The 26,640-nt window shown below is 58.3% G+C and overlaps 1 protein-coding gene across 2 annotated transcripts; it reads left to right on the forward strand.

Moving 5' to 3' along the window:
- Window positions 1-239: 239 nt before the first annotated feature.
- Window positions 240-26,640, forward strand: ABCB9 (ATP binding cassette subfamily B member 9). 2 transcript variants are annotated; one of them, XM_006909994.3, is made up of 12 exons: window positions 240-374; window positions 5,214-5,901; window positions 9,637-9,751; window positions 10,276-10,406; window positions 11,343-11,548; window positions 13,751-13,948; window positions 15,113-15,241; window positions 17,891-18,079; window positions 18,527-18,700; window positions 20,805-20,964; window positions 23,085-23,221; window positions 25,428-26,640. In XM_006909994.3, exons 2-12 carry the CDS (start codon window positions 5,298-5,300, stop codon window positions 25,686-25,688), a joined length of 2,304 nt encoding a protein of 767 aa, XP_006910056.1. In that variant the 5' UTR covers window positions 240-374; window positions 5,214-5,297; the 3' UTR covers window positions 25,689-26,640. The 2 variants fall into 2 exon arrangements, with proteins under 2 accessions (XP_006910056.1, XP_015443406.1); XM_015587920.2 differs by having other exon boundaries at window positions 240-362.

Here is a 26,640-nt window from a genome sequence, read left to right on the forward strand (position 1 = left end):
TTGATCTGGAAAACCCAAGAATACCTTAGTACAATTTTTTGGAACATCTTGCTCCTTCCCTACATATCTGATGCAGTGTTCACTAAAAATACCAGTATGGTAAATAAATATATATATACAACCAAGATGAAATTATAGTTTTCCCATAGATCTTTTTTCTTCGAGTGTTACCCTTTAAAACTGTAACAACCCGCTCGGCTGCGACCTTGCCGCTGCGCAGCCGGGGCGGGAGGCGGGGAGGAGCTGCCGGAGGAGCCGAGCGAGCTCAGTGCCGGGCGCAGTCTCCAATGAGCGGCGCGGAGCCTGCTCCCTTGACGACCCGAGCCCGCTGCGCCCCCTCCCCACGACTCACCTGGTGCCAGGTAAGGCAACAGGTAAGAGCGCAGCGCCCGAGACCCCCGACCTGGGACCTTCCCAGGCCAGGGTGACCAGCGGGGCACACAGGCTGGGGGGCCGTCTGGAGCTCCCTGCTCCGGGGGTGGAGTAGGCATCTCTGTTGAGGGTGGAAGCCTCCTGGGAGCCTTCCTGGACCCATCCCTGTATCCCACGCCCGCAGCTGCAGGTCCCAGCGCCCCATCCTGCAGAATCCTTTCTACGCCCGCAGGGCGAATGTTGCATTTTTTTTAACCCCTCAGTCGCTGCTGCCTCTTGGAAAATGGTAGAGTGCCTTTGGGGAGGATCCTGGGATGGCTGGCTCAGATGGGCACATCTTCCGAGGACTCCCCATACCCCACAGTGGGGCCTGCCGGCACATCCTGAGCACCCACTGTGGCAGAAGCCTGGGGGCCTCCTGGGCCTGCCAAGCCTGGCAAACCCCTTCCCTCAGTCTCCCTGCCTGGCCAATGGGCTGATGCTCCTCATGTTCGTCATGCATCGCCCCCCCACCCCCGGCCCCGCAGTTAGGCCTGTGGGTCGCCAGGGGATCTCTCTAATTTCTGGGCCTCTGTTAAAACAGGGTGCCCCTCCTCAGGCCTGACGTTAATTAAAGTAGCTTTAAGCTGGTCCGACAGGATTCTCTGTCCACTCTCCCACCCCCTGGAGATAGGCTGGTCTCCACTCCCTGGCTTTAGATGGGGCCAGTCCCAGGTGACAAGAGGAGGCTTGTAGAAAGGCCAGGGGAGCTCCTTGTTCACCTCACCTAGAGCCTCGATTCACCTGGGGCGACTTCCCTGAGTCCCAGCGTGGGATGTGGCTGAGTGAGTCCCAGAGTGAGGCTGGAGCAACGTGGACCCAGCCCAGCCCTTGCCCTGCATCCCGAGACCCACGATCTCATCATCCCACAGAACTGGCCTTAGCCGGTGCTGGCTGAGCAGTGAATGGGCCTTTCTACCACTGGGCAATGCATGACCACTTTGGGGTAAAAAGTTCACTGACTTAGGGGTGAACTGAGCTGCTCGGACCACGCAGACCCTGCAGGACGCTTCTCTGTCAGTCCCTGGGCAGAGCGAAGTGCTGGCTTTCAGTCCTGCCTTTGCCTAATCTCTGCATGTCACGTAACTTCCCCCAGGCCTCCGCTTTCCCACCTGTGAAGTGGGGATTACTCTGAGGACCTCCCACCCAGGGCGGTGGTGAGGACTGACTGAGCTGAGAGGTGCTAGGCACTTAGCACATTGTCTAGCACTTAGAAACACTCCATAAACAGTAGCCGTTGTGGTCGTAGTAATGATTATTATTTATTACCTCCTGGCTGTTCCAGACTTTTGTGCAGCTGACAGCTAGAGATGCTTCAACCACCATTTTTCTATTGGGAAGAAAAGCCTTTGACAGGATCCGCATGGGGATGGGGTCACTTGCTAATCCTGTGCCATTCCTTAGCATTTGGGGTCAAGGCAAGTTGCCTCTGTCTTCCTGGGCCATGTGAGGCCCTGGGCAGTACCTGCTCTGGCCTCTGGCCACCACCTTGTCTTTGTCCCTCCGGCCATACACGTCACGCTTATGCCCACGATTTGCCCTCCAGCTCCACCTGGCCGAACCCAGCTGTGTCCCCCAGGTCAGGCAGAAAGGAGAGCAGACACGGGCCTCCAAGGAGCCCTGTGGTCCCCACCTTCCCCTCTTCACGGTCTTGGCTGGTGGTCTTGTGCCCTTCACCTTCCTGCTCAATAAGTTTAAAATAACAGAGTAGCCTGCCGCCACTGAGGGCTGTAACCCGACCTGAGTTGCTTCTGCTCTGTCAGAGCCTGGAGTAGGACTCAGCACTTGGGAGCTGGGGACCCTGGTGCTCCTGCTGCTCTGCCTCCAGTTGCCGGGTGACCGAACACAAGCCTTGTCACCTTCCTCTCTGGACCTCAGTTTCCCTACCTGTAAAACGCCGTTCAGGTAGTCTGTGATGCTAGAGTGCAAAATTTAGTTTATTCCAGTGAAGATAAACAACCGGGCTCCCCAGTGGCTGGCTGTCCAATGGGGTTGATATTCCCCAAAGTGGAGGGGTCCCAGGAAGGAGCTCCCCCAGGGACTGGGTCTGGGGGCAGGGAGAGCCATTCATACACCTGACTGGTCTCTGGCTGATCTGCCTCCTGTCCTACTTCTGAACCTCAGCTCCTTTCTGGGGCCTGAGGGATCTCCTCTGCCCACCAAGAGGGGAGCAGCGGCCGAGGCGGCTGGCAGGGCCTGGGCAGTGGGCGGCGGTTTGGCCAGGAGCTTTGCTGGGGCACCAGGCCAAGAGCATCCCTCCCTGAGCTCCCACTCGGACTTGCTCACTCACTAGCTCCCCGAGGCCTCTGCATTGCAGCACTGGCAGCCCAGTGGGGGCAGGGTGGAGCAAGGGCCTGGGCAGGGGGCGTCTGTCCCCCCCATCCCCACCACCCACTCCCTCCCCTGCCCTTGGCCTCACTCAGCCCTGGTTTCCCTTGGAGGGGCACCTGCCGACAAGGCAACCATCTCCTCTGGGACAGACTCGAGTCTGCCTGGAAGTGCTGGGGTAAAGGCAGGGCTTAGGCTTGGGGACCCTTGTGTCCCTGGGCCCTCCCTGCTTCTCCAACCCCTCCTGTGCATCACTGGGGTCTTGCCAGCTCCTAGAGAAGCTGTTTTGAGGGTTTAGGGCTTCAGAGTTGAGAGCACGGACTTTGGCACTCCATGGCCTGGATTTACAACCAGCTGTGCTACTTCTTAGCTGTGTGACCTAGGATGGGTCACTTAACCAACCTCTCTGTGCTACAATTTTCTCAACTGTAAAATGGGGATAATAATAGAACCTACTTCATAGGATTCTCATGAGGATTAATGCACATAAATCGCTTAGAACAGGGCCAGACGCACGTCAACGTCAGTAAGTGTCAGTTGCTGTTACTGCCGTTGCTGTTACTGCCGTTGCGTATCAGGCGCCTGTGGTCGTGACCAGCTCTGCGTGGCCGAGCCCCCTCTGTTCTCCTCTGATGAGCACTCCCTGCTAGCACTTGTCATACTGACAAGCGTTTTAGCTTAGCAGTTTCGAGCCCAGATTCTGGAGCCAGACAGGTCTGGGTTCAAGTCCCAGCTCTGCGACTCACCAGCCATGTGTTCTTGGGCGAGTTATTCATTGCTCCGGGCCCCCGTTTCTCCAGTTGCTAGATGGGAATGATGACGGTGCGAAGGTCACAGAGTTGTGGGGCGGATGAGATAAGGGAACGCAGACAAAGCACATGGCGCGTGCGAGGGGCCGGTCTCCTGGGAAGGGCTCTGTCACACGACGGTTTGCTGGCAGTTTATCAGGCGCCTGCTGTGTGCCAGGCAGGGAGGTGCTGGGATCCTTCACACAATAGCTCAAGTCCTGGCTCGAGCCTTTGTTGGCGGAGTGATAGGGGGCATATGCTTTTGTCGCTCTGTGCCTCAATTTCCCCGACTATAAATGGGGACTTGGAAACACGGGCCTTGTGGGGTTGAGTGGGGTTTCTGTCACTCTCGAACATGAGGTCAGTCATCTTGAATTTGGGCACCAGAGCTGTGGGGCAGGGGGTTTCTCGGCTTGGCTCCCCTCCCCAGTCACTGCTTGGAGTCACCCTCCACTTGGGGACTCAGAGCTTTGCCCGTTTTGCACATGGGACAGGAAAGACCCCAGGAGAGATAGGGACAGATCCAAATCAAGAGGCAGCACTCAGAGGCACACCCCAGCCCAGTCCCATCCCGCTCCTGCCCCGGACAAGCCCCGCCCCCAAACGCAGGACACCAGGCCCCTGTCCTGCAGGGGCCCTGCAGCTCCTGGGGTCTCCCAGGCCCTGGCTGAGTCCTGAGGGGCCCCATGTTGGGGCGCTTTGGACAAAGCGGACACCAAGCTCCAGAAAACCAAAAGGGCGTAGGGCTGGGGCGAGAGGAGAAAAAGATTCTGGAAACTTCCAGGCAGATGGGATATTTCCCGGGTCGCTTTCGGGCCTGCAGCCTCCCCTCCTCGGTCTAAGAGGGTAGACGTTTATTTGAGGAGGTGGGAGATCTGATTTGGGAGGAGTCAAGTGAACAAACATTTATGAAGTACCTACTGTATATGGCGATAGATAACCAGTGGCAGTTATTTATTACGTGCCAGGCACTGTGCCCAGAACTGATGTTCACACCAGCGTGTTACAGATGAGGGAACAGGTTCGGCGGAATGAATAGTGATGGCGGTCGCAGCAGTGAAGACAGCAGCCATTTATTGGCGCTCTGTGCTTACCTCAGCTTCACCTGCGAGGTCCCCCAGACCCCTGCCTTCTCACCCCTACCCACGGGGCCGCCTTGCCTCCTTCACGGGCATCGTGGCTCTGGCGCTGTCTGCTGCACCCGTCCCAAATCCGTTCCCCCCAGATGGCCACCTGCCGGACCCCCTCGCCGCTCGCGGTCTTGCTCAGGGGTCACCTTGGCAGCATGGGCTTCCCCAGCCCCCTTATTTGAAATCGCTCTCACCCCCCACCCCGTGACCCTCCATTTCCTAACCCCACTCTTATCTCTGCCCCCCGCCCCCCAGTCCTTGTCCCTAGCATACTGTGTCGCTGACTTATGTTCATTATCTGTCTCTGGCATGAATGTGTCACCTCCGCCACAGCAGAATCTTTGTTATTTTCGGTGGCTGGTAAATCCCCGACACGAAGAACAGAGTCTGGCCCACAGAGGGCGCTCGATAAATGTCCCTCGAATGCGTGGAGGCTTCACAACACCCCTGAAATCAGCACTCTTGTCACTGTTTCTGCTGGAAACTGAGGCTCAGAGATGCCAAGGTCACGGCCAGCAAGTAGCCAACCTGAACCCCTCACCCTGTTGCCCGACAGGTCCAGCCTCGCCCGGCGGACAATGGCCTTGCCCCCGTGAGCTAGAGCCTGCCCCTCGGCGCCTGCCCACTGCCGGCCGGCACGATGCAGCTGTGGAAGGCGGTGGTGGTGGCCGTGGCCTTCATGAGCGTGGACGTCGGCCTGACCACGGCCATCTACATCCTCAGCCACCCGGACCGCAGCCTGCTGGAGGACATCCGCCATTTCAACATCTTCGACTCGGTGCTGGACCTGTGGGCGGCCTGCTTGTACCGCAGCTGCCTGCTGCTGGGGGCCACCATCGGCGTGGCCAAGAACAGCGCGCTGGGGCCCCGGCGGCTGCGGGCCTCGCGCACGGCCATCGCCCTTGTGTGCCTCTCCGTGGGCATCTACGCCATGGTGAAGCTGCTGCTCTTCTCCGAGGTCCGCAAGCCGGTGCGGGACCCGTGGTTCTGGGCCCTCTTCGTGTGGACCTACGTGTCTCTCGCCGCCTCCTTCCTGCTCTGGTGGCTGCTGTCCACTGTGCGGCCGAACGCCAAGGCCCTGGAGCCGGGCGCGGGGGCCGAGGCCGAGGCCGAGGGCTTCCGCGGAGAGGGCCCGCGGCCCGAGCAGGCGTCCGGGGCCACGCTGCAGAAGCTGCTGTCCTACACCAAGCCCGACGTGGCCTTCCTCATGGCGGCCTCCTTCTTCCTGATCGTGGCGGCTCTGGGTAAGTGCGCGCCCGCGGGGCCTGGCGGACACCCCGGAAACCAGCGTAGGGGGCTGTAACCCCCTCTCCTTTCCTCTTGCATTTTAACATATACCTGCGTGGTTCAAACATCACATTGGTACAGAAGGGTAAACACTGAGAGGTTCGCTCCCAGTTCTGCCCCTGACCACCCCGATCCCCCCAGGGCACTATAAGGTTCCGGAAACTTCCCAGCGGGCAGGAACCCACTGCGATCCGTTTCTTGCTCACGCTCCCGGTGTTTCTTTGTGCGGCCGCAGCCATAGGACATCACCCGTCCCGTCTCTTACACTCTATTCTGTGTCTTGCTTTGTCCACTTAACAGTATATTCTGGAATTTTCCCAATCAGCACCTTGTTGTTTTACTTGGCCGCCTGATAGTCCACTGTGTGGTTATACCGTCGATTAGTCAGATGTCGGACTCTCAGGTTATTTTCCGTCTTTTTCTCTTACCATAAATAACCTTGCTCATACATGGTTCACATAAAACGTGGGTCGATCTGTAGGATCCATTCCCGGGCGAGGGCTCTCTGAGACCGTTAAGGCGAAGGCTTTTTTTGTCGTGAAGAGAGTAGCGTAGAGACCTCCAGTAGTGTGGCGTTGGTGGTGAGATTAAATATCGTGTCCTCAAACTTCTGTTTCAGTCGCGTGTGCCGTGGTGTAAGCGTCCTGCTTCGTGAAGCCAGGTGTATTCGTTAATGTGCTTTTGGTGCCGACAGTTCGAAAACGTCACTCCAGCAACGTGGGCGGGGAGGCGACTTGGCGGGGGCAGCCCCGTGGGCTCTGGGGACAGCAAGGCCTGGGCTTGGGGCCAGTCCCGTTCCTGCCCTAGCTGTGTGACCGCGGACAACCTAGTGGACATTTCCGAGCCCCGCTTCTTCCTCTGAAGCGGGGATCGTCAGGGCGCTTATTTCGCGATGTCGTAAGGCCGGAATGAAAACAGGAGGCGGACGAGTCTAGAGCTCGGTAGAGCCTGGTACGTGCTCGGGAATGTTAGCCATCACGAGCTGTCACACATGGAACTCATGGAGACAGAGTCTGGGAGTGGCCGCAAAGCCCAAGTGTTCCCACGGAGGACAGGCAGACCCCAGGGCTGGCCCCGGTCCTGCAGCCCCTTTCCCCTAACTGACCACCTCGCACCCTCTCAGTGCCGGCCCCCGAACCGGGGTGGCTTCAGGTGAGTTGCTTAGCCTCCCCGTGTCGGACTGCTCATCTGTGAAGTGGGTTAGTAACAGCGCCCATCGCCATGGGGTGGTGAGGGTCGGTGAGCCAGTGTGAGTGAGATACCCCATTGGATAGCTCCTGCCGTGGAGCAAGCTCCCAGTAAACATCGGGGGCCGTGAGTTCTGGGGTGATCCCTTCCATATATCCTGATAGTTTCTCCTGCCCATGTTTCAAGGCCCAAATGTCCCCTCCTCAGAGAAGCCTTCTCAGATTTCACCGACTGTGGCCCTTTGTCTGAACCTCAGTTGTAGCATCGGTGACATGAAAATCATGTGTCCACTCTCCTGCCTCCCCTATCAGGCTCTGAGACCCTCGGGGACAGAGGCCAGGTACCTGGCACAGAGGCAGGCTCACTGAACGAATGAACGAATGAATGAGTGAACGGACAAACGACCCCCCTCCCCTGCCTGAGTGGGCAGATGTCACCCCATGAGCTCGCTTCCTCACCTGCACGGCCCTGTGGTCAGCTGGCGTGTGCTCAGGAAGTACAGATGCCCGAACATACAGCGGGGCAGACTTTGCCACCTGCGGGCTTGGCTTGAGTTAAGGGCTCTAACTTGAGATCAGGCCCCCGACTTCACGCTTACGCAGCCCGGCCAAGCGTCGGTTTCTCATGAAGGGAGGAGGCTTTGTCGGGTCACCGCCAGCCTTCGCTGGGATGAAGCACGGTGCCTGGCAAACGTGAGTACTTCATAAAAGTTAGGCACCGTGACTATTAATAATTATTTTCCAATCAACTGAGCGTCCGGGAGGGCCCAGCTTTTTCTGACACCTCGTAATCTAAAAGAAAAACTGCCCGTTGGGAAAAAAGGTTAATGTGAGTGTTGAGCATCTCCTACAAAATCGAGACCCCTGAATGTGGATTTCATGGCAACCCAACTACGTAAACCAGGGCAAGCGACTTAACCTGTCTGGGCCTCAGCTTCCTCATCTGCAGAGCGGGAGTGATAACGATACCTCACCCATAGGATTATTGGGAGGCCTTTGAGCTGTGAGATTGATCGGGGAGCAGGTGTCCTCTGTGACAGTGCTCCAGGCACAGCAGGAAGGTCGGGCAGCAGGAAGGTCCCTGGCTGTTACAGGGACAGTGAAGAGGCCAGCCTGGCGGGAGCAGAGTGAGCAAAGGGGGAGGGTAGAGATGAAGTCCGGTCCCTCATGGAGACTTGGCTGTGCGGGGTGCCCTGGGCCTCGGTAAGGATTGTGTTACCCTGGACAAGATGGGGGCCAGGGACTGGTTTGAGTGGAGGGACGGTGAGATCTGACTTTGGCCTCACAGGACTGGGTGAGGAGGCGGAGGGGGCAAGGGTGGGAGCAGGGAGAATGGGCAGCAGCCCAGTGGGGCGGTCCGGCGAGACCGAGGCTGGGACCGGGTGGAGCGGTCAGGGTGGTGAAGGCGCCGGATTCTGGGACCGTGTTGGAGGCGGAGCCGTAGGATTCGCTGGTGGGTTGCCAAGTGTCACGAGGTCCCTGTGCAGCTCCGGCCAGAGGGTTTGTGACCGTGTTCACACAATGCCCGCCCCCGGGAAGGGCTCCGTGAACGTCTGCTGGGGGTGTCACCTGCTGTCGTTGGGGCCTGCCAGGCTCATAATGCTGCCGGAGCTCGCGGGTGCCCGGTCCTGCCCCGTGGATACACCGAGGCGGAGCGTCGGCTCTGGTGGAAGGCCACCATAGTGGCTGGAGGCCCCATCTGGCCGTGAACCCTGTGGCCCGAGGTCCCCTAGACCCTGCGTTTCTGTGCCATGCCCAGCAGAGGGCGCCAGAACCCCGCGGACGGCCTCGCCGCCCGGCCGGAGCCAGTCCTGCGGAGAAGCCCGGGGTCCATTCAGCGACCTTTATGGAGCACTTGCTCCCCACGCCGTGGCTCGTGGAAACGGGACACAGCCTGGCCTGACCACATTCCGTTCCACGCCCAGCATTTCTGCAAGATGAGAGCGGGCATTCTGGGTTGTCACGAGAAAAGGAGTGAGGACAGGTCCCCCCAAAAGGTCCCCTAAACTGGAAGCCGGTTTGGGTTTGAGTCCTGGTCCTTCCTCTGAACTGCTGTGTGACCTCTGGCACGTTGCTCAGCCTCTCTGAGTCTCCCATTCCACCTCTGAAATGGGCTCATCTGTTCAGCTTCACTTTCCTCGTCTGTAAAGCGGGGCAATCACCGGACCCGCTTCAGAGTCTGCACAGACGGAATGAAACGTCACCGGGCTGCTTGACACGGTGGCTCAGTGCCCGGTGGCCGTTGTTAATTCTGACCCGGTCTGTACAGATTGCAGGCCCGTGCTTCCTGTGTCCCTCTTCTCTGACAAGTGGGGGGGCATTACACAGAACGGGGTCCCTACCCTGCCTCCCACCATGGCGAGAGGAGGAATTTGCCAGGAGAGAACCCCCGTCCACCGTGGGGCGAGCAAAGCGGGTGGGGTGTGGTCTTCCAGCAGCTCGGGAGAGAGGGCACGGGCTCCCCTGGGTGCAGACGCCCCCTGAGCTGGTCCCGTCTTCTGGCAGGAGAGACCTTCCTCCCCTACTACACTGGCCGGGCCATCGATGGCATCATCATCCAGAAGAGCATGGAGCAGTTCAGCACGGCCGTCATTGTCATGTGTCTGCTGGCCATCGGCAGGTAGCCGGCTCTTCCCCCGAGCCCCCAGGCCTACAGCAGGGGAGGGAGGTCAGGGCCAACTCCTAAGGGGAATATGGGCCAGGGAGACCCAAGAAATACCCTCAGTGGGCCTGTCCCTCGGCTGTCACCATGGTCACCAACAGTCGATTGGCTCAGAACCAATGTCCATTTGGTTGAGCCAAGCCCTCGAGCCACACCCTCTCGTTCCTAAATATGACTTCGGTCCTTCACCCTCCCTCCTGTTTTCCGAGTGGGTGACAAGGGCCAGCCTTGTCTGGGCTGTTCCGGAAGGGAGAGGGGTCTGGCTGGCCAAACTGGGTCCCTCGCCCTTGGCAAACACGCCCCCTCTTTGCCTTCTCTTTGGGGGCTCCAGCTAGGGGACGAGCCTTGGCGAGTGGGCTCGAGGCCGGGGTCCCGGCCTGTGAGAGGCCCGGGCCTTCCAGCAGCGGAAGGGGGCAGCGGGTGTGGCTGCTGGTTGTCGGAAGGACGTCGTGCCATACATAACATCTCTTATCTGCAATTAGCTCGTTTGCCGCAGGTATCCGAGGAGGCATTTTTACCCTCATATTTGCCAGACTGAACATTCGCCTTCGAAACCGTCTCTTCCGCTCGCTGGTGTCTCAGGAGACGAGCTTCTTTGACGAGAATCGCACAGGTTGGTCCTCCCAGGGCCTCCGGTGACCTGGGGCTGGGCCTGGCCAGGGCGGGCTTGCCGCGAGTTGAGTAAATAAACGGGTACATTCGTGGTCTCAGCTCAGCTGGCTTTTCCCGCCATCCAGTCCAGGATGGAGGCGTCCCGGGAAGCTGGCCTTGGGCCTCTGGCCCCGCCTGAGCCCTGGGGAGCTGGGCTGCTGGCTAAGGTTTTGGCGTGACCTGCGGCCACTGTAGGACCCTGGCCAGACCACCCGAGGTCCCTGCAGGAGCCAAGGCCTCACTTCCCACTGCCCTCTGGGAACCACAGGGGCCAGCACCGCCCAAGCCTGTGGCCTGAGAGGCCCAGCTCCTGGGAAGGTGGGGGGCAGAGGGAGGGGGCCAGGGCACAGGGCAGAGCAGGGAAGGCACTGCAGGATCCAGCCAGGATCCTGGGCCCTGAGACAGGCCAGCCGGACCCTGTTTCTGGTTCCACATCACGGACTTAACCTCTCTGAGCCTGTTTGCTCATTTCTAAAGTAGGAACAGTGGTGGCAGCCACCACGTGGGGTCGTGACACTCGTAGCCTGGTGTCCAGTTGGTAAAGGGTCCCGGCTCCTTTCTCCACCGCGCCCCCGCCCCCGCCCCCAGCCCGTGTGAGGGAAAAGAGGAGTTACACCCTCTGCCAGCAGCCGGGAGGGGACGGCTTTGGTTCCAGCTCAGTCACGGATAAACCGTGTGGCACTGAGCCAGCATCTTCCCCTGAGTCTCAGCCGCCTGCTTTGCTATGAGACGTCAAGTCACAAGATGCTGGTGACAAGGGCTGGGCTCAGAGCAGCCCTCAAGGGGACATCTGCCCTTCCCTCCTCACCTCCCCCAGAAGGCGGGGGAGGTCCGAGCTCCCCGGTGCCCCTCAGGGTCCCTCGCCCCGACCCGCAGTGCCCCTTGGCCTGTGTTCCAGGGGACCTCATCTCCCGCCTCACCTCGGACACCACCATGGTCAGCGACCTGGTCTCCCAGAATATCAACATCTTCCTGCGGAACACGGTCAAGGTCACGGGCGTGGTGGTCTTCATGTTCAGCCTCTCGTGGCAGCTCTCCTTGGTCACCTTCATGGGCTTCCCCATCATCATGATGGTGTCCGACATCTACGGCAAGTACTACAAGGTAGGCTCACCTGTCCCTGCCAGGCCCTGTGAGCACGGACCACTCCCCAGGGACCCCCCGGAAGGGGCTCGGCGGCCACCAGGAGGTAGTGAAAGGCTCGTCCCGAGGCCGTGTGTGCTTTTGTTCACATGTTCAGTCAGTCAGTCGATATTTACTGAGCACCTACGATGTCCCAGGCACCATGATACATCAGCGAAGCAGACAGAGCGCCTGCCCTGAGGGAGTTTATGCTCTAGCGGGAGAGACAGACGATAAATAACAGCTATAATGATAATACGTAATATAAACGATGGTGAATGCTAAGGAGAGAAACGAAGTGAGGAAGAGATTCGGGGTGGTTGCAATTTTACTTTATTGTATTTTTTAATTTAATTTTTTTAAATATGTATATATATATTTTATGGTGACATTAGTTAACGAAATCCAGTAAGTTTCAGGTGTACGATTTAACAGTAAGGCACATATATACTGCACTGTGCGTTCCCCTCCCGTGGTTGGAAGTTGAAATAGGTCTTTCTGAGGTGACATTTGAGTAAAGTCTGGGACATTCGGGGAAGCGCATTCTCGGCAGAGGGCACGGCCTGTGCAAAGGCCCTGGGGTGCGGGTGTGCCTCAGGGAGGCCGGAGCGATGAGTGAGCAGGGAGGCCACGGGCCAGGCGGTGTCGGCCGTTGCGAGCACTCGGTTTTCAGTCTGAGCGCAGTTTCCTCCCGGTCTGTGGCGTGTGTGCGCGTGTGCACGTGTGCGCACGTGCCTGGGCCCTGTGAGCGAGGCCCTCGCCCGTGACGCCGTGATGGGCAGGCTGCGCCCCCTTCGGCCGCCCCTTGGCGCTGCCTCTGCCCGTGAGCTAGGTCCCTGCCTCACCCTCCGCCTGCTTCCCATGCCGGGATCAGGGCACCCTGATTTTTAAGGGGTCCAGGTTGGGTTCCGACAGCTGCCGATGACCCCTTCCCCAGGGGTCCAGGCCTGAGTGGGCATGGGTCCTCCTGAGCATGGGACTTTGACCTGTGATTGACTCGGTGTCCCCAGCTCGGCAAGAACCCTCGGTGCCTGTGACCTGAGGCCAGGCCCAGAATGAGTTCATTCCCCACAGCCCACGTGTCGCCCTCTGGCAGAGCCCACCCTGGGAGGGCCCTCTGCCCCGCGGCTCTGGGCCATGGCCTCCCTGTTTTCCTCCCTGAGCAGGAAAAGTAAATACATGGGTTGGAGTCGGAGCCAGTCCCTTCCTGTTCCCTGCCCCACCCTTCCTGCCTTCCCGCCAGCCCCTGGACCGGGCAGGAAACCCTGCGGCACCCGCACAGCCCCACCCCTATGTGCACCTCAGGCCCAGCCTCAAGTTCAGGCAGGCAGGGCCTCCGGGAAGCTCCGCTGAGGTCTTCGGCCCATACCTGAACACCTGAACACGTCGCCTGTAGCTCCGAGTCATGGCCATGAGCCACACACGCCGCCCACGGCCAGACCTGGCTCAGGGTGTGGCCTGCCCCCTGGGGGGCTGAATGCACTGCACACTTCCAGCGCCTGGCCGTGACTCAGATCATGGGACATGCCCGTACGTGGTCCTGGCCTGGCCTCTCGGGCCACCTTCCTGGCTGGTTTGAGAACCTGAGTATGGTGACTCCTGCAAAGCTTAGACGGTGCTGCCCAGAGACTAGGTCCAGAACCGGCGGGCAGCAGCCTGGGGGTTGCACCCTCGAGCCACTTCTTAGCCACCTAGTCCCGTGACATGGGCAAGTTTGATAGCCCGTGGCCTCTGCCACTGCCTGGAACTGGAACCTCGGTGCCAACCCCCAGGCCCTCCCCTGGTTTAACACATGTTAGGGTGTAAGTGGCGCCCCCTTAAGAGCTGGCGTTTCTTGTGCCGCGCACGATACGCTAGCGCAGGGTCGGGGTGGACACTGCTGTTCTGAAAGGGTCTCCAAAAGCTGTGGTCAAATGACCCCCTCTGACTGCGGGAGATGACTTAGCGGTCAGCCCCAGCCCTCCGGAGCGGGAACCGTGGGCGCTCGCCCCAAGAACGCAGCTGGAGTCTGTCCTTCGAGACAAGCTACAAGGCGGTGGGGGAGGACGGGGAGCTCGCTCGTACCCCGTCATCCCCGCACAGAGCTGCCACCGGCGAGGGGCGGAAAAGCCCAGAGAGGCCTAGGGGCTCGGGTAGTGAGAGTGTCCATCTGGAGTCTCCTCCTCGTCCCCCTCCCGCCCACAGAGGCTCTCCAAAGAGGTCCAGAACGCGCTGGCCAGGGCCAGCAACACCGCGGAGGAGACCATCAGCGCCCTGAAGACGGTCCGCAGCTTCGCCAACGAGGAGGCGGAGGCCGAGGTGTACTCGCGGAAGCTGCAGCAGGTGTACAAGCTGAACAGGAAGGAGGCGGCCGCCTACACCTACTACGTGTGGGGCAGCGGGGTACGTGCCCCGGGCCGCAGGCCCCCCTGGGGGGCGGGGCGCGACATCGGGGGTCCCTGTGCGTGGCTCTACTCTGTCCAGCTTTCTGCTTGTCCCTGAAGCTTTCCGACAAAGGATGCAGCCTCTCGGAGAATGTCCTCGTCAGGCCCCCCTTGGTCCCTCGGGCCTGCCTGTGGGGTGTCAGGGTGGGGAGACGTCCCCTGGGGGCGGGGAGCCACTCCAAGGCCAGCCGGGACCCACCTTTCCAGCAGGTCATGTGTCCCGAGCGCACATGCCCCATTACTTTCTGGCTCAGCCCCAGGGACGGGGGTGAGGTGCCATCTGGGGGATGGGGAGCACTTGGTCACATCTGGAAGGTGGGCTTGTCAGGAGCAGCTGGGCTAAGGAAGGACGAAAGTTTGGCGTTTAGCGGGGAAAAGGAGGAAAGGAGCTGGTGGTCTAAAGGGAACCAGGGGACAGGAGCTGCCGGAGCCCCCAGGGCAGGCCTCCCCTGGGAAGGCCCAGGCAGGGAGGAGAAGGGGCCGGAAACGCAGCTCAGCCAGCCCAGCCTCGTCATAGTCTGTCCACCAGCAGCTGCGCCTTTCGGACTTGGAGTGGGGAGGGACAAATGGGAACTCAGGTTCCACTTCTCCTCCAGATACTCCCCTAGGCCCTGGGGGGGAGGGAGGCAAGGGTGCCTCGACACAGCCCCTCCTTTCTGGAACCTGGTGGGATGAGAAAACAGGCTGCACCACCCCCCTCTGCCCGGCTCGCTGTGCGGCCTTAGCCAGTGGGCTCGACCTCTCTGAGCCACGTTCATGCCAACGAGGACAAGGACTCATAGCTTCCACTTGGCCTAGCCGAGGGCTTGGGGGCTGCCGTGTGTGCCAGAGTCTTACAAAGAAAGCCTTGTTCTTGGCCAGGCCCACAGCCGGCTCCAGCTGGGGGCCTTTGCAGGAAAACTCCACGGCGGGTAAGGGGAAGGCTTGAGTGCCAGACGGGCGCCAGCATGTGGGAGGACATCACTGTGCTGGCTGAGTGTCCGTGTACGGCTGGACGTACGGAGCCCACAGCTGCTCGCACCTGCCCCAGTAGCCTGGAGGGCGGGGTTGGGAACCTTGGGGTGGGCCGGGGTTCCGAGTCAAGGCCTACCTGACCCAAGTGTCCTGTTGCCTCTGCCCCCAGCTCACACTCCTGGTGGTCCAGGTCAGTATCCTCTACTACGGGGGCCACCTCGTCATCTCTGGGCAGATGACCAGCGGCAACCTCATCTCCTTCATCATCTACGAGTTCGTCCTGGGAGACTGCATGGAGGTGAGGGGCTGGCTTGGGAAGGAGGGTCCTGGGGAGAGGGAGGAACGTGTCGGGGAGAGGGATCTGAACGGGGTACTCCAGGGTCTGAGGGATGTGGGGCGTCTTTCTGAAGTAGGCAGGGGAGAGATCCTCATGACACCAGGAACGATAATAAAAAAGTGACAGCAACTCTGCTCATGGAGCCGAGAGGCAGCGACAAACATTATTTCAGAAAATGCACATAGAGGGGCCCTGGTGTTGTTCCCATTCCCGTTTCTCAGAAGAGGAAACCGAGGCTCAGAGACGTGAAGCGACTTGCCCGCCACGTGTGTGGGGACCCGGTTAACCCACTTTAACACGAGGTGCCGTGGAAAAGACAAGGGTCGTTTTAGAGGATGTCTTCACTTGGGTCCGCCGCCAGCAGATCCTGAGGGGGCTGGGGTGTTTGTGCCTGAGCAGCCGTCAGTCATCCAGGGAGGGTGCTGGGGGTGGGGGTGCTAAATCTCTGCTCTGCCTTTGCCCCACCCCCGCCAAGGCCCTCAGCCACTGGGGCTGGGCCTCTGTGTCCTACAGTGAAGACGCTCAAGGACTGGGGGTGGGGAGGTGTTAGCATCTGCTGCAGATGGCAATTTGCATTAGCCACAGTCACACCTGCTTCAGCAATTCCCACCCCAGCGGGCAGAGCTGTGCGTCCATCGGCTCAGCACTGTTTATAACAGTGAAGGGTTAGACGCCCCCCCAGCCGCCCACTGACCAGGGGCTGGCAAACGCAGTACACCTGTGCCCCACGCCAACCAACGGCAGCTGCAGAAACGAGGTCGCTCTGCGCTCACCGGCGTAGAAAGAGCCGAAGACGCTGTTCGGTGGGAAAGAGCAAACCCCCGAGCAGTGGCAATAGCCTGAGCCATTCGTGTAGTTCTTGAAACTCCAGGTTAACGACGTATGTGCACGTGTTTATGAACACACAGAGAAAGAACTGGCAAGGTACAGTGCACGGGCAATCATGGCGGTCGCCCTTGGGGTGAGGGGCGCTAAGGGCAGCTTCTACGCAGCAGTGGTCTCTTCATCATCATCATCATCATCATCATCACCACCAAGGCAATCATGGTGGTCGCCCTTGGGGTGAGGGGCGCGAAGGACAGCTTCTACGCAGCACTGGTCTCTTCATCACCATCATCATCATCATCACCATCACCACCATCACCATCATCACCATCATCATCACCATCACCACCATCTCCATCATCAACACCATCACCATCATCCCCATCATCACCATCATCATCACCACCATCACCATCACCATCATCACCATCACCATCACTATCATCACCACCATCGTCATCACCATCACCATCACCATCATCACCGTCATCATCACCGTCATCATCATCATCACCACCATCATCATCACCATCATCATCATCATCACCATCACCACCATCACCATCATCACCATCATCATCACCATCACCACCATCTCCATCATCAACACCATCACCATCATCCCCATCATCACCATCATCATCACCACCATCACCATCACCATCATCACCATCACCATCACTATCATCACCACCATCGTCATCACCATCACCATCACCATCATCACCGTCATCATCACCGTCATCATCATCATCACCACCATCATCATCACCATCATCATCATCATCACCATCACCACCATCACCATCATCACCATCATCACCATCATCATCACCACCATCACCATCACCATCATCACCATCACCACCATCATCACCATCACCACCATCATCACTACCATCATCACCACCATCATCACCATCATCATCTCCATCACCACCACCGTCATCACCACCATCACCACCATCAACATCACCGTCATCATCTCCATCATCATCATCATCATCATCATCCTCATCCTCACCACCATCCTCATCATCATCACCACCATCATCACCACCATCATCATCACCATCACCACCATCATCACCATCATCATCGCAATGTCCTGATATCTGCGCCCAGCACTGTCTTCACAGAGCCATGACACTGGTCCTCACGTTACTTGCATTTCACCAACCAGGACGCTCGGCGGTCACAGTCACAGCCTAAGGGGCCAAACGGGGAAGCCAGGCGCTCACAGAGGCTGGGCCCCCTCCTGGCCGTGTCACCTGGGGGAAGTTACTTGGGCTCTTTGTGGCTCGGTTTCCTCATTAGCAAAACGGGGATGGTGATAGGACCTGCCTCATGACACACGCAAAGCGCCCAGTGAAACGAGCCGTCGTTTCTGTTCACGTTTATGTCACGTGCATTTTTTTTACAAGGAGATATATAAATTAAGACCCGCTTTTAAAATGGAGATTTTGGCGGCTGAAGGGGAAGGTCCCATCCCCGTTCTGGCACGTTCTGGCTGCTTCCTTTACCTTCTCCGTGCTCCGGTTCCCTCCTCCGGGTGGTGCTGAGCTTTAGCTGTGGAGACCCTGAGGCCCTGGCTCCTCATATGTCGCTGCCATGGCCGGCTTCGTTTTCTCCTTACTGTCACGAGCTGCTCTTCCACTGGCGGGGCCCCAGCAGCGCCCTGCACCCCCGCCCCCAGAACTGCTGCCGTTCCCTGGCTCTCCGCACGCCCACATCATCTCCTGGCGGCCCGGGTGGGACAGCAGCCTGTGTCTCCTCCCCCTGCAGTCCGTGGGCTCTGTCTACAGTGGCCTGATGCAGGGAGTCGGGGCCGCCGAGAAGGTATTCGAGTTCATCGACCGGCAGCCGACCATGGTGCACGATGGGAACTTGGCCCCTGACCACCTGGAGGGCCGCGTGGACTTTGAGAACGTGACCTTCACCTACCGCACTCGGCCCCACACCAAAGTCCTGCAGGTGAGTTGGGGGCTCGAGGCCTGCTCAGACCGTCCCTCCCCCTCATCCCGTGTCTCAGGCCGCTGCCCGCCAGGCTGTGGCCCCGCCCCGCGGGGCCTGGGTGCCAGTCGGGGAGGACCGATCATTACCAGGAGGGTGGTGTGGTAGGTGTCGTCCCCAGGGATGATGTGACAGTCAAGGGGGCTTCTCGGAGGAGGTGCCCTTTGAGCTGAGACCCGAACAAGGAGTCGGAGCCAGTCAGGTGGCTCTCTGCTGAAAGAACATTCCAGGCGGAGGAAACAAGTATGAACCTGCTGCCAGATTCTAGAAAGGAGAGCCTGAGGAGCGGGCAGCGCCCAGCCACGCGTGGCAGAGGGGCCAGGGGTGAGCTGGGCAGGGCGCCTGCTTGCGTCCGGGGCCAGAGCGTCTGAGCCGACGGCCCACGGCGTGTCTGCGTGTTCCTTGCAGAACGTCTCCTTCAGCCTGTCCCCGGGGAAAGTGACCGCCCTCGTGGGGCCCTCGGGCAGCGGGAAGAGCTCCTGCGTCAACGTCCTGGAGAACTTCTACCCGCTGGACGGGGGCCGCGTGCTGCTGGACGGGCGGCCCGTCGGCGCCTACGACCACAAGTTCCTGCACCGAGTGGTACGTGGCCGCCTGGGCCACCCTCCTTGCCCTTCTGTGTCTGAGCTTCGCCCTCGTGGGCTGTGACGAGAGCCTCAAAGAGTGGCCACCCGTGCAGCACCACCCAGGTCAAGAGGTAGAGCATTCGGGCACCCAGCAGTCTCCCCAGAGGTCCCCCCGGAAGCAGCGGCTCACCCGACTTGTACGATCCCCGTCCTCTCTTGCTTGTCCTTTGCTTCTCGGTCCCCGTGCGCCTCCCCACGCGGCGCAGCCGTGTTCCTCCCCCCGGCTGCAGTCACGACACGTGTCCCCGTCCGCGTCTTGCCGCTTCCACTCACCGCGACTCGTGAGTCACGCAGGCTGAGGCCGTGGTGTCGGTCCCCGTGTTTTCGTTGCTGGAAGATAATCCGCTGGGTAAACACGTCACACCCTAGTTCCTCATTCTGCTCTTAATGGACGTTGGGGTGGTTTCCTGGTTTTTACTGTCACCGAGAGTCCTGTCGTGGACGGTTTGTTCATGCGTCCCGGCGTACACAGGTGTGTCCCCCCCCAGACAGGACGCACAGCCGACTTCAGTCGTTACTGCCGTGATAGTTTCTGTCACCAGGATGATGGCCGCACCGCTTTACGCTCCACTGGGCGAGAGTGACAAAGTCGTGTCCAGTACTGACAGGACCACACAGCTTTTGGTGACCCTTACAGAACAGGAGTGTCCACCCCGACCCTGCACCAGCGTAGGGCGGGGACGCCCCGGACGGCTGAGCAGGTCGTGCTCGGCACCAGTAACACCAGCTCTTAAGGGGGCGCCACTTACATCCTAACATGAGTTAAACCAGGGGAGGGCCAGGGGGTTGGCACTGAGGTTCCAGTTCTGGGAAGCGGCGGAGGCCACAGACTGTGAAACCTGCCCACCCACGTGCGCGTCACCAGCGGGAGGAGGCGGGGAGCGGTCTCAGGTGTGTGGCCCCTGGGCAGAGCCGTTCAGACAGGTATCTCACGGCTCACGGCTCATGCTGTCAGTCCTGAATTCTCACCAGTTGGAGAGCGTGGTGGGGAGCTCGGTGTGGTCTTTCGCATTTTCTTCCCCATGACCAAAGGCCTTAAGCGCCTTTTCAGGTGGCTGTTACAGACAGACCGCCGCCTGGATTTCCTCTTTTGTGAGTACCTTCTCTTAAATTTAAAATTTTAGGTTTCGTAAACCTCAGACAGTAAAAATGCGAAGGTCTAACCATGTTCCCGTGTTGAGGAAACTTCGTAGCTAAGGCATGAGGGTCGCCTCCCTCCACCCCACACCACGGAGGTGACGGGGCCAGCAGTTCAGGAAATGTCCCTTCCAGCCCGTCTCCTTTCTTTATGTAAATGTATCAGTGTATCGAGGCACGTGTATCGTTTTTGAAACAAATAGAATCATGCTGTGCGTGTATGTGTGCGTGTGCGTGTGTGTGCACGTGTGTGTATGTGTGTGTGTGCGTGTGTGTGTGCGTGTGCATGTATGTGTGCGTGTGTGTGCGTGTGTGTGTGCGCGTGTGTGTGTTGGATTTTTTGGACGTACTGTAATTCAATCCTTAGTTTATGGACAATTGGATTATTTTTGTTTGTTTGTTTGTTTTGCTATTTATAGTGTCACGATGCTGTCCTCCACGCTGTCATTTTTGTAGGCCAAATTCCTCAAACGGAGACCAAGGGACAACACCTGCTTTAAATTGTTCTCTCAGGAGGGAGGGAGGTCTTCACGGCCTGGGGCCTGCTGTGGCCTCTTGCCCCCTGGCAAGGACAGACTCCCTCACAGAGCAACGCTCTACCCCCTCTTTCTCTCTCGATTTCTTCCAGGACAGGGCAGCCAGTGAGCCCGCTCTGAGATCAGGGAACCTGGCTTAGCCCAGGGCAGTCGGCTTCGGGGGCCCCAGTCTGTGGGTACGGGGAGGCCGCTGGCTTGTGCAGAAAGCCGACCCTATTGTGTGGGAAGACGTGAGGCAGCTGCACGCAGCAGCCAGCCGCAGGCCCCGGGCAGATTTCAGACCTGAGACCCCTGGTGTTGGCCCGGGCCGGGGGCTGGCGAGGCTCCTGGCAACAGCTGGCCGGACGCGCGCCTGGCCCCTCAGGCCCCATGCCTCCCCTTCCGCAGATCTCCCTGGTGAGCCAGGAGCCGGTGCTGTTTGCCCGCTCCATCACGGACAACATCTCCTACGGCCTGCCCGCCGTGCCCTTCGAGACGGTGGTGGAGGCTGCGCAGAAGGCTAACGCCCACGGCTTCATCATGGAGCTTCAGGACGGCTACAACACAGGTACCGGGCCCGGGCACGCCCCCTGGCCGGCCTGCCGCCCCACCGCAGGGGTCACCTGCTGCCTTCCGTCATTGCAGGCGAAGTTCACGTTCCCTGAGTGTAACCGATTTCAAGTGAACGACTCAGTAGCATTTAGTATAGTCACTATACTATCCGACCACCACCCGTATTTCGTTCCAAAACAGTATTATTTAAAAATAGCACATATTAATTAATTACAGTTACTTACTTTTATATTAACAACTCAATATTTTACCTTAAACGTTTTAACCCCATAATTCTATTGTGTATTTTATTACATTTAATGTACTTTAAAATGTTAACTCTTGAAAAGGGGCTATTCACAAGGTCTAAAACTGAAAAAACGTATAAAATGATACACAATGGAAAGGTTTTATTCCACCCCTTATTCTACTCCCAGTTTCCTCCTCTCCCACCAAAACTTTTCTTAGTTTCTTACATGTCCTTTTGAAGTTTCTTTATGCAACAACAAATATACGTCGTTATTTCCTTTCATCCTTTTACGGAAAATAAGCTGCACCTTACATTCTGTGCTTGGTTTTTAACTTCACACAGTATCTTAGCGACCTTTACGTGGGTGCCCAGAGAGCTGCCTTTGGGCTTTTTAATTTTTTATTTTTTTGGTCAAATGCTTTTTTCTGCCTCTGTGGAGACGTTCATAACGATTTTTAAATCTGGTTTTCTTGCGATGCATCTCAATCGATTTGTGGACATCGAACGATCCTTATCCTAGGAATAAATCCTGCTTGATCGGGGTGTACGCCCTTTTCGTGGGTCTCTGCGTCCCGTTTGCTACTATTTCGTTGGGAAGGTTCGCGTCTATGCTCGTCAGAGATACTGGCCTGTGATTTCCTTCTCTTTTTTTGTGGTGTCTTTGTCTGGTTTTGGTATCAGGGCCATGGAACGAGTTTGAAAGTTTTCCTTCCTCTTCAGTTATTTAGACTTGTTTGAGAAGGTTAGGTATTAATTCTTCTTTAAATGTTTGGTAGACTTCCCCGGTGAAGCCATCCGGTCCTAGATTTTTGTTTGTTGGGAGTTTATTTAATTATCACTTCAATTTCATTGCCAGTCATCGGTCTGTTCAGATTTTTTCTGTGTCTGCCTGTCTCAGTCTTGGGAAGTTGTGTATTTCTAGAAACATATCCGTTTCTTCCAGGTTGTTTAATTTGTCGTCATGTTGTGCTCAGGGTATCCTTCGAGGATTCTTTCTCTTTCTGTGGTGTAGGTCGTAACTGCTCTTTCATTTCTGATTTTATTTCTTTGGGCTCACTCTCTGTTTTTCTTTGAGTCTGGCGAAAAGGTTTATCGATCTTGTTAATCTTTTCAAAGAACCAGCTCTTGGTTTCACTGATTGTTTTTCTATTTTTTTTTAGTCTCTCTTTTGTTTATGTCCAAGCTGATCTTTATGATTTCCTTCCTTCTACTTCTTTTGGGTCTTATGTTCTTTTTAACAGCTGCACAGTATTCTAGGATAGGGGCTGGATAATAATTTACTAAATCACGTATTCAGTTTCTTGTCGATGGACATTCGAGTAGGTTCTTTGTCTTTGTTATTTTTTTTGCAATAATTGTGCGTCGCCATACATCATGGACCTACGTTGCCGTGCATGGGAAAGTCGGTCTCCGGGGAAAATTGACAGAGGTGGGTTTGCTGGCCTAAGGGTTGTGCATTTGCAGTTGGGATCCATAGACTTGCACAGTAGAAACTGAAAGGTAGAGGAGTATGTGCCACAGCCCCATCACTGGAGGCCGTAGGGCTCACCGACTGCGTGCCCAGGAGGCGGGGGGCGGGGTGCCCATTTCCCCGCAGCCGCACCAGCACGGTGTGTTATCAAACGTTTGGATGTTTTGCCAAATTAATAGGCAAAAGTTGGTATCTTGGTACCAATCGCAAATACTTGTAATTTGCATACCTCTTGTGAACAGGGAGAGAGGGAGAGCATCCCTTCCCGAGTTTTTGAGTTTTCGAACTGCCGGCAGCCCCCCGGTGGCCCTTTTAGCCACTTTTCCTGGAGAGCAGGGAAAGGCAGAGGAAGGGGGCTTCTAGCTCATCCCCAGGACCGCCCCGGCCTCACTCGCCCCCGTGCCTCTTCCCTCAGAGACGGGAGAGAAGGGAGCCCAGCTGTCGGGCGGCCAGAAGCAACGGGTGGCCATGGCCCGGGCTCTGGTGCGGAACCCACCTGTCCTCATCCTGGATGAAGCCACCAGCGCCCTGGATGCAGAGAGCGAGTACCTGGTGAGTCGCAGTGACAGGAGCAGCTCCCGGGGGCTGGAGCCCTCCTTCACCTAGCAGACGGGCTGGGGGGGGCTCAGGGATGCCCGCGGGGCCTCTCCTAGGCCGGCAGCTTCTCAGTCCAGGTGCTTCAGTGCTGGGGGCGGGAGCCGGTGGAGAGGGGACCCAGCTTCCTGGCTCTCGACAGAGCTACAATGACACGATGCAGGGTCAGAGTCAGGAGACGTGGGTTAGAAGCTGCTCCCTGCAGCTCGTACCTGGAGCCGGTCTGTGCCCTCTCGGAGCCTCATGTTCATCGGTAAAGAGGGTCCCACCATGTATCTGTCGCTCGGCCTCTCCATGGGCCGATTCCTTTGTTTCGTGGGCGTTCGCTGTGCTCCTCGTGGGTGCCCGGTGCTGTTCCAGGTCCTGTGGCCGGCTGACCAGCCAAACAAAGACCCTGCCCCCATGGCCTCTCCATTCCAGGGGGAGACAGATGATGAGCCAGGACAGGGGCATGAGTTCACCCCGTGGTCTGTGCTCCGTAGACAGCGAAACGGTCACGTGACAGAGAGGTTGCGAGGGGTCACCCCCGTCAAAGAGAAACGCGGCCAGACGTTAGTTAAAGCTGAAAAAACAGAAACAGACCTGATAATAGGGAAATAAATGAGTTCTACCGCAGTTTTGTGCAGATTGACAGAGTTTTAAAGTGAGAAGGAGGGCGGGGGGCGGGGGAGGGCGCGGGACTCGAGGGGAAACTTACAGAGGGGTCGGTCAGTGTGGATGAGGTCGATCCAGCTGGGTCTGTTGCTGGCAACTGTTGAAGTTAGGATCGTGTCCTCCCACAGAGACCAGGAGACCGAGGCCCTGTCCTCCTTGATGCTGACCCTGCCAAGGAACGGCTTTCAGGTCCTTGAGAAAGACCCTGTTGAGTTTTAGGATATTCACATATATATCTCAAAGGGACAGAGGAAGGACTTACAATTATAAGCCCTTTTTAATAAACGCTCTGAGAGAGGGAAGTCAGGGGTCTGCTCGCTAGAACAGACAGCTGATGCCCCTGAGCTTTTGGGGGGGGCTGGGGTCATCCCAAGGACAAGGGTGGATGACACGGAAGCCCTGCCATGCGTGATGTCTCTTAGTGCAGGCTTCAGGTGGGGTCACGTGTGCCCAGTCCGCAGTCCCCATCGATAGAACCAGGATCACCACGTACCATTTGAGCCGAGACCCGGGTGGAGAGGAGGCAGCCGTGGGGAATCTTGGCACAGCGGGTGCAGAGGCCCGGAGCAGGTCCGCAGTCAGGCCCGGAGGCCCGTGCGTCCGGTGGGCGGGAGGCGGCGACAGAGTCGGAGGGAGCCACAAGCTCCTCGTGTGCTGGTCAGGACTTTGGACTTGTAAAAAAAATAATAGATTTTATTTTTTAGAGCAGTTTTTGGTTTAAGGAAAATTAGGCAGAAAGTAAAAGGAGTTCCCATGTGTCCCCTCCCCCCACCCCAAACAGTCTGTCCCCTGTCATCGACACCGTGCACTGGTGTCGTGCGGTGTGGAGAAACAATACTCATGCCTTATCCCTGACCAGAGTCCGTGGTTTGCATTAGAGGTCACTGTCTGCGTTGTACGTTCTGTGGGTTTTGACAAAGGCACCGTCACAGACACAGCGTAGTTTCACAGCCCTACAATTCCCCTAGGAGTTTACATTTTATCCTAAGCGGGACAAGAAGCTCTTGGGGGCCTGGGAACAGGAATTCAGCAAGAACTGGTTAAGAATTTTTAAATCCGTGTGGGGAATGGACAGGAAGCAGGGCACAGAGGTCGCAGGCCTCCAGGTGAGAGGCGATGGTGGCAGAGGCGGAGAGATGGAGCAGAGCGAGACACTGGGGAGCCGGGGTGTGCAGGATTTGGCGCGAGCTTCGAGGCTGATGGCGAGACCGCTGACCAAGGCCAGGCTTAGAGGATGGAGCGGGAAGACCGGAAGACGACCCGGTCAGGGCCCGTCTGCCGTTCGCTTAGTGCTTCCCTCGTGCCCCGGGCACCAGCTCTGTCCCCCGTGAGCAAAAACCCAGGAAGCAGGTCGTGGGCAAGGCCTGGCTTTACAGACGAGGAGCTGAGTCTCTCTCTGGGACGTGAAGCAGCGCGAGGCGGTGGCAGCGCTGGGGTCCCAGCCAGGACGGGGCGGGGTGGCGGCAGCCCAGGCAGCGCCCCTGTGAGCCGGCCCCTCCTGTCTCCCCAGATCCAGCAGGCCGTCCACGGCAACCTGCAGAAGCACACGGTGCTCATCATCGCGCACCGGCTGAGCACGGTGGAGCGGGCGCACCTCATCGTGGTGCTGGACAGTGGCCGCGTGGTACAGCAGGGCACACACCAGCAGCTGCTGGCCCAGGGCGGCCTCTACGCCAAGCTGGTGCAGCGGCAGATGCTGGGGCTCGAGCGCACCTCGGACTGCACCGCCGGCCACCACGAGCCGCCGGCCAATGGCTGTCCCAAGGCCTGACCGTCGGCCCCTCCCTCGCCCGGTGGGGCAGAGGCCCCTGGCGCCCGCCTGGCAGATGTGCCCGTGAGGGGCAGCCCCCCGGCGCTGCCCCCCGAGCCCAGGCCCACGGCACTAGAAGGCAACCGGCCATGTCCCACATGTCACTGCTTCCTGCATCTTGCCCCTGGTTCCCGCTCTGTGCCCCATGACCTGTCCCCCTCCACCCCCCACTGCCATGAGCCACTCCCTCCGGTCTGGGCCATGAAGACACGGCTGGTCTCCTGGCCTCTACCCGAAGGCAGACCACCTTTTAAACCGAGACCCTCCCAGGTTTTTTACCGCTGGGTTTGATGGGCCCAGTCAACTCCTAGATTTCAAAACCATTTTTCTAATTGGGAGTAATGGTGGGCAAGGTCGCTGAGATGTTCTAGAAACTTCTGAGCCAGGAGTGATTGAGTCTTCCTAGGAGCCTGGGGAGGTCAGGGGAGGACTAGGCCTCTACCCTTTGGCCTCTCGAGAGAAGGGGCTTCCCTGTCCCCGAGGGAGGACACAGGGAGGGGACTTTCTGTCTCTCGCTTTCCAGCTCCGTGAGTCAGGCCCAGGGCGGGTAGGGAGAGTAGAAGGCGCCTGTCTGTCCCTTGCCCCTGACACCCTGCCAAGTCTAAGCCAGTCTCACTGTGAACCACAACGAACCTTAACGGGGGAGTGAGGGGCTGGCCAGGCCTGGCGGTGCCTCGGGGTATCCCCAGCCCGGCACCAAGCTATAGCCCCTCACCCCCATGTCCCCCGTCTGGCAGCCCCCTCCCCACACCCACCCCTGCCACCCCGCTGCTCTGAGGCCCTGTGGACGTCCGGGAGACGCGTGCTCCTCCCTGATTGGTGGAGGGGACAGTGGCGAAGCCCAGGGTCTGGCTTTGCGGGGCGGGTTACGAGATATTGAGAGAGCCTGGTAAATAAAGTGTACTACCTCTTA

Source organism: Pteropus alecto, unplaced genomic scaffold (assembly GCF_000325575.1).
Source record: "Pteropus alecto unplaced genomic scaffold, ASM32557v1 scaffold213, whole genome shotgun sequence".
Lineage (NCBI taxonomy): Eukaryota > Metazoa > Chordata > Mammalia > Chiroptera > Pteropodidae > Pteropus > Pteropus alecto.

Excerpts from the sequence above, each read along its gene's own strand:
- ABCB9 (XM_006909994.3), top strand. The coding sequence starts at position 5,298 with ATGCAGCTGTGGAAGGCGGTGGTGGTGGCCGTGGCCTTCATGAGCGTG. Across the intron at positions 9,752-10,275 it reads TGTCTGCTGGCCATCGGCAG|CTCGTTTGCCGCAGGTATCC; the intron begins GTAGCCGGCTCT and ends ATCTGCAATTAG. Across the intron at positions 15,242-17,890 it reads TCCTGGGAGACTGCATGGAG|TCCGTGGGCTCTGTCTACAG; the intron begins GTGAGGGGCTGG and ends CTCCCCCTGCAG.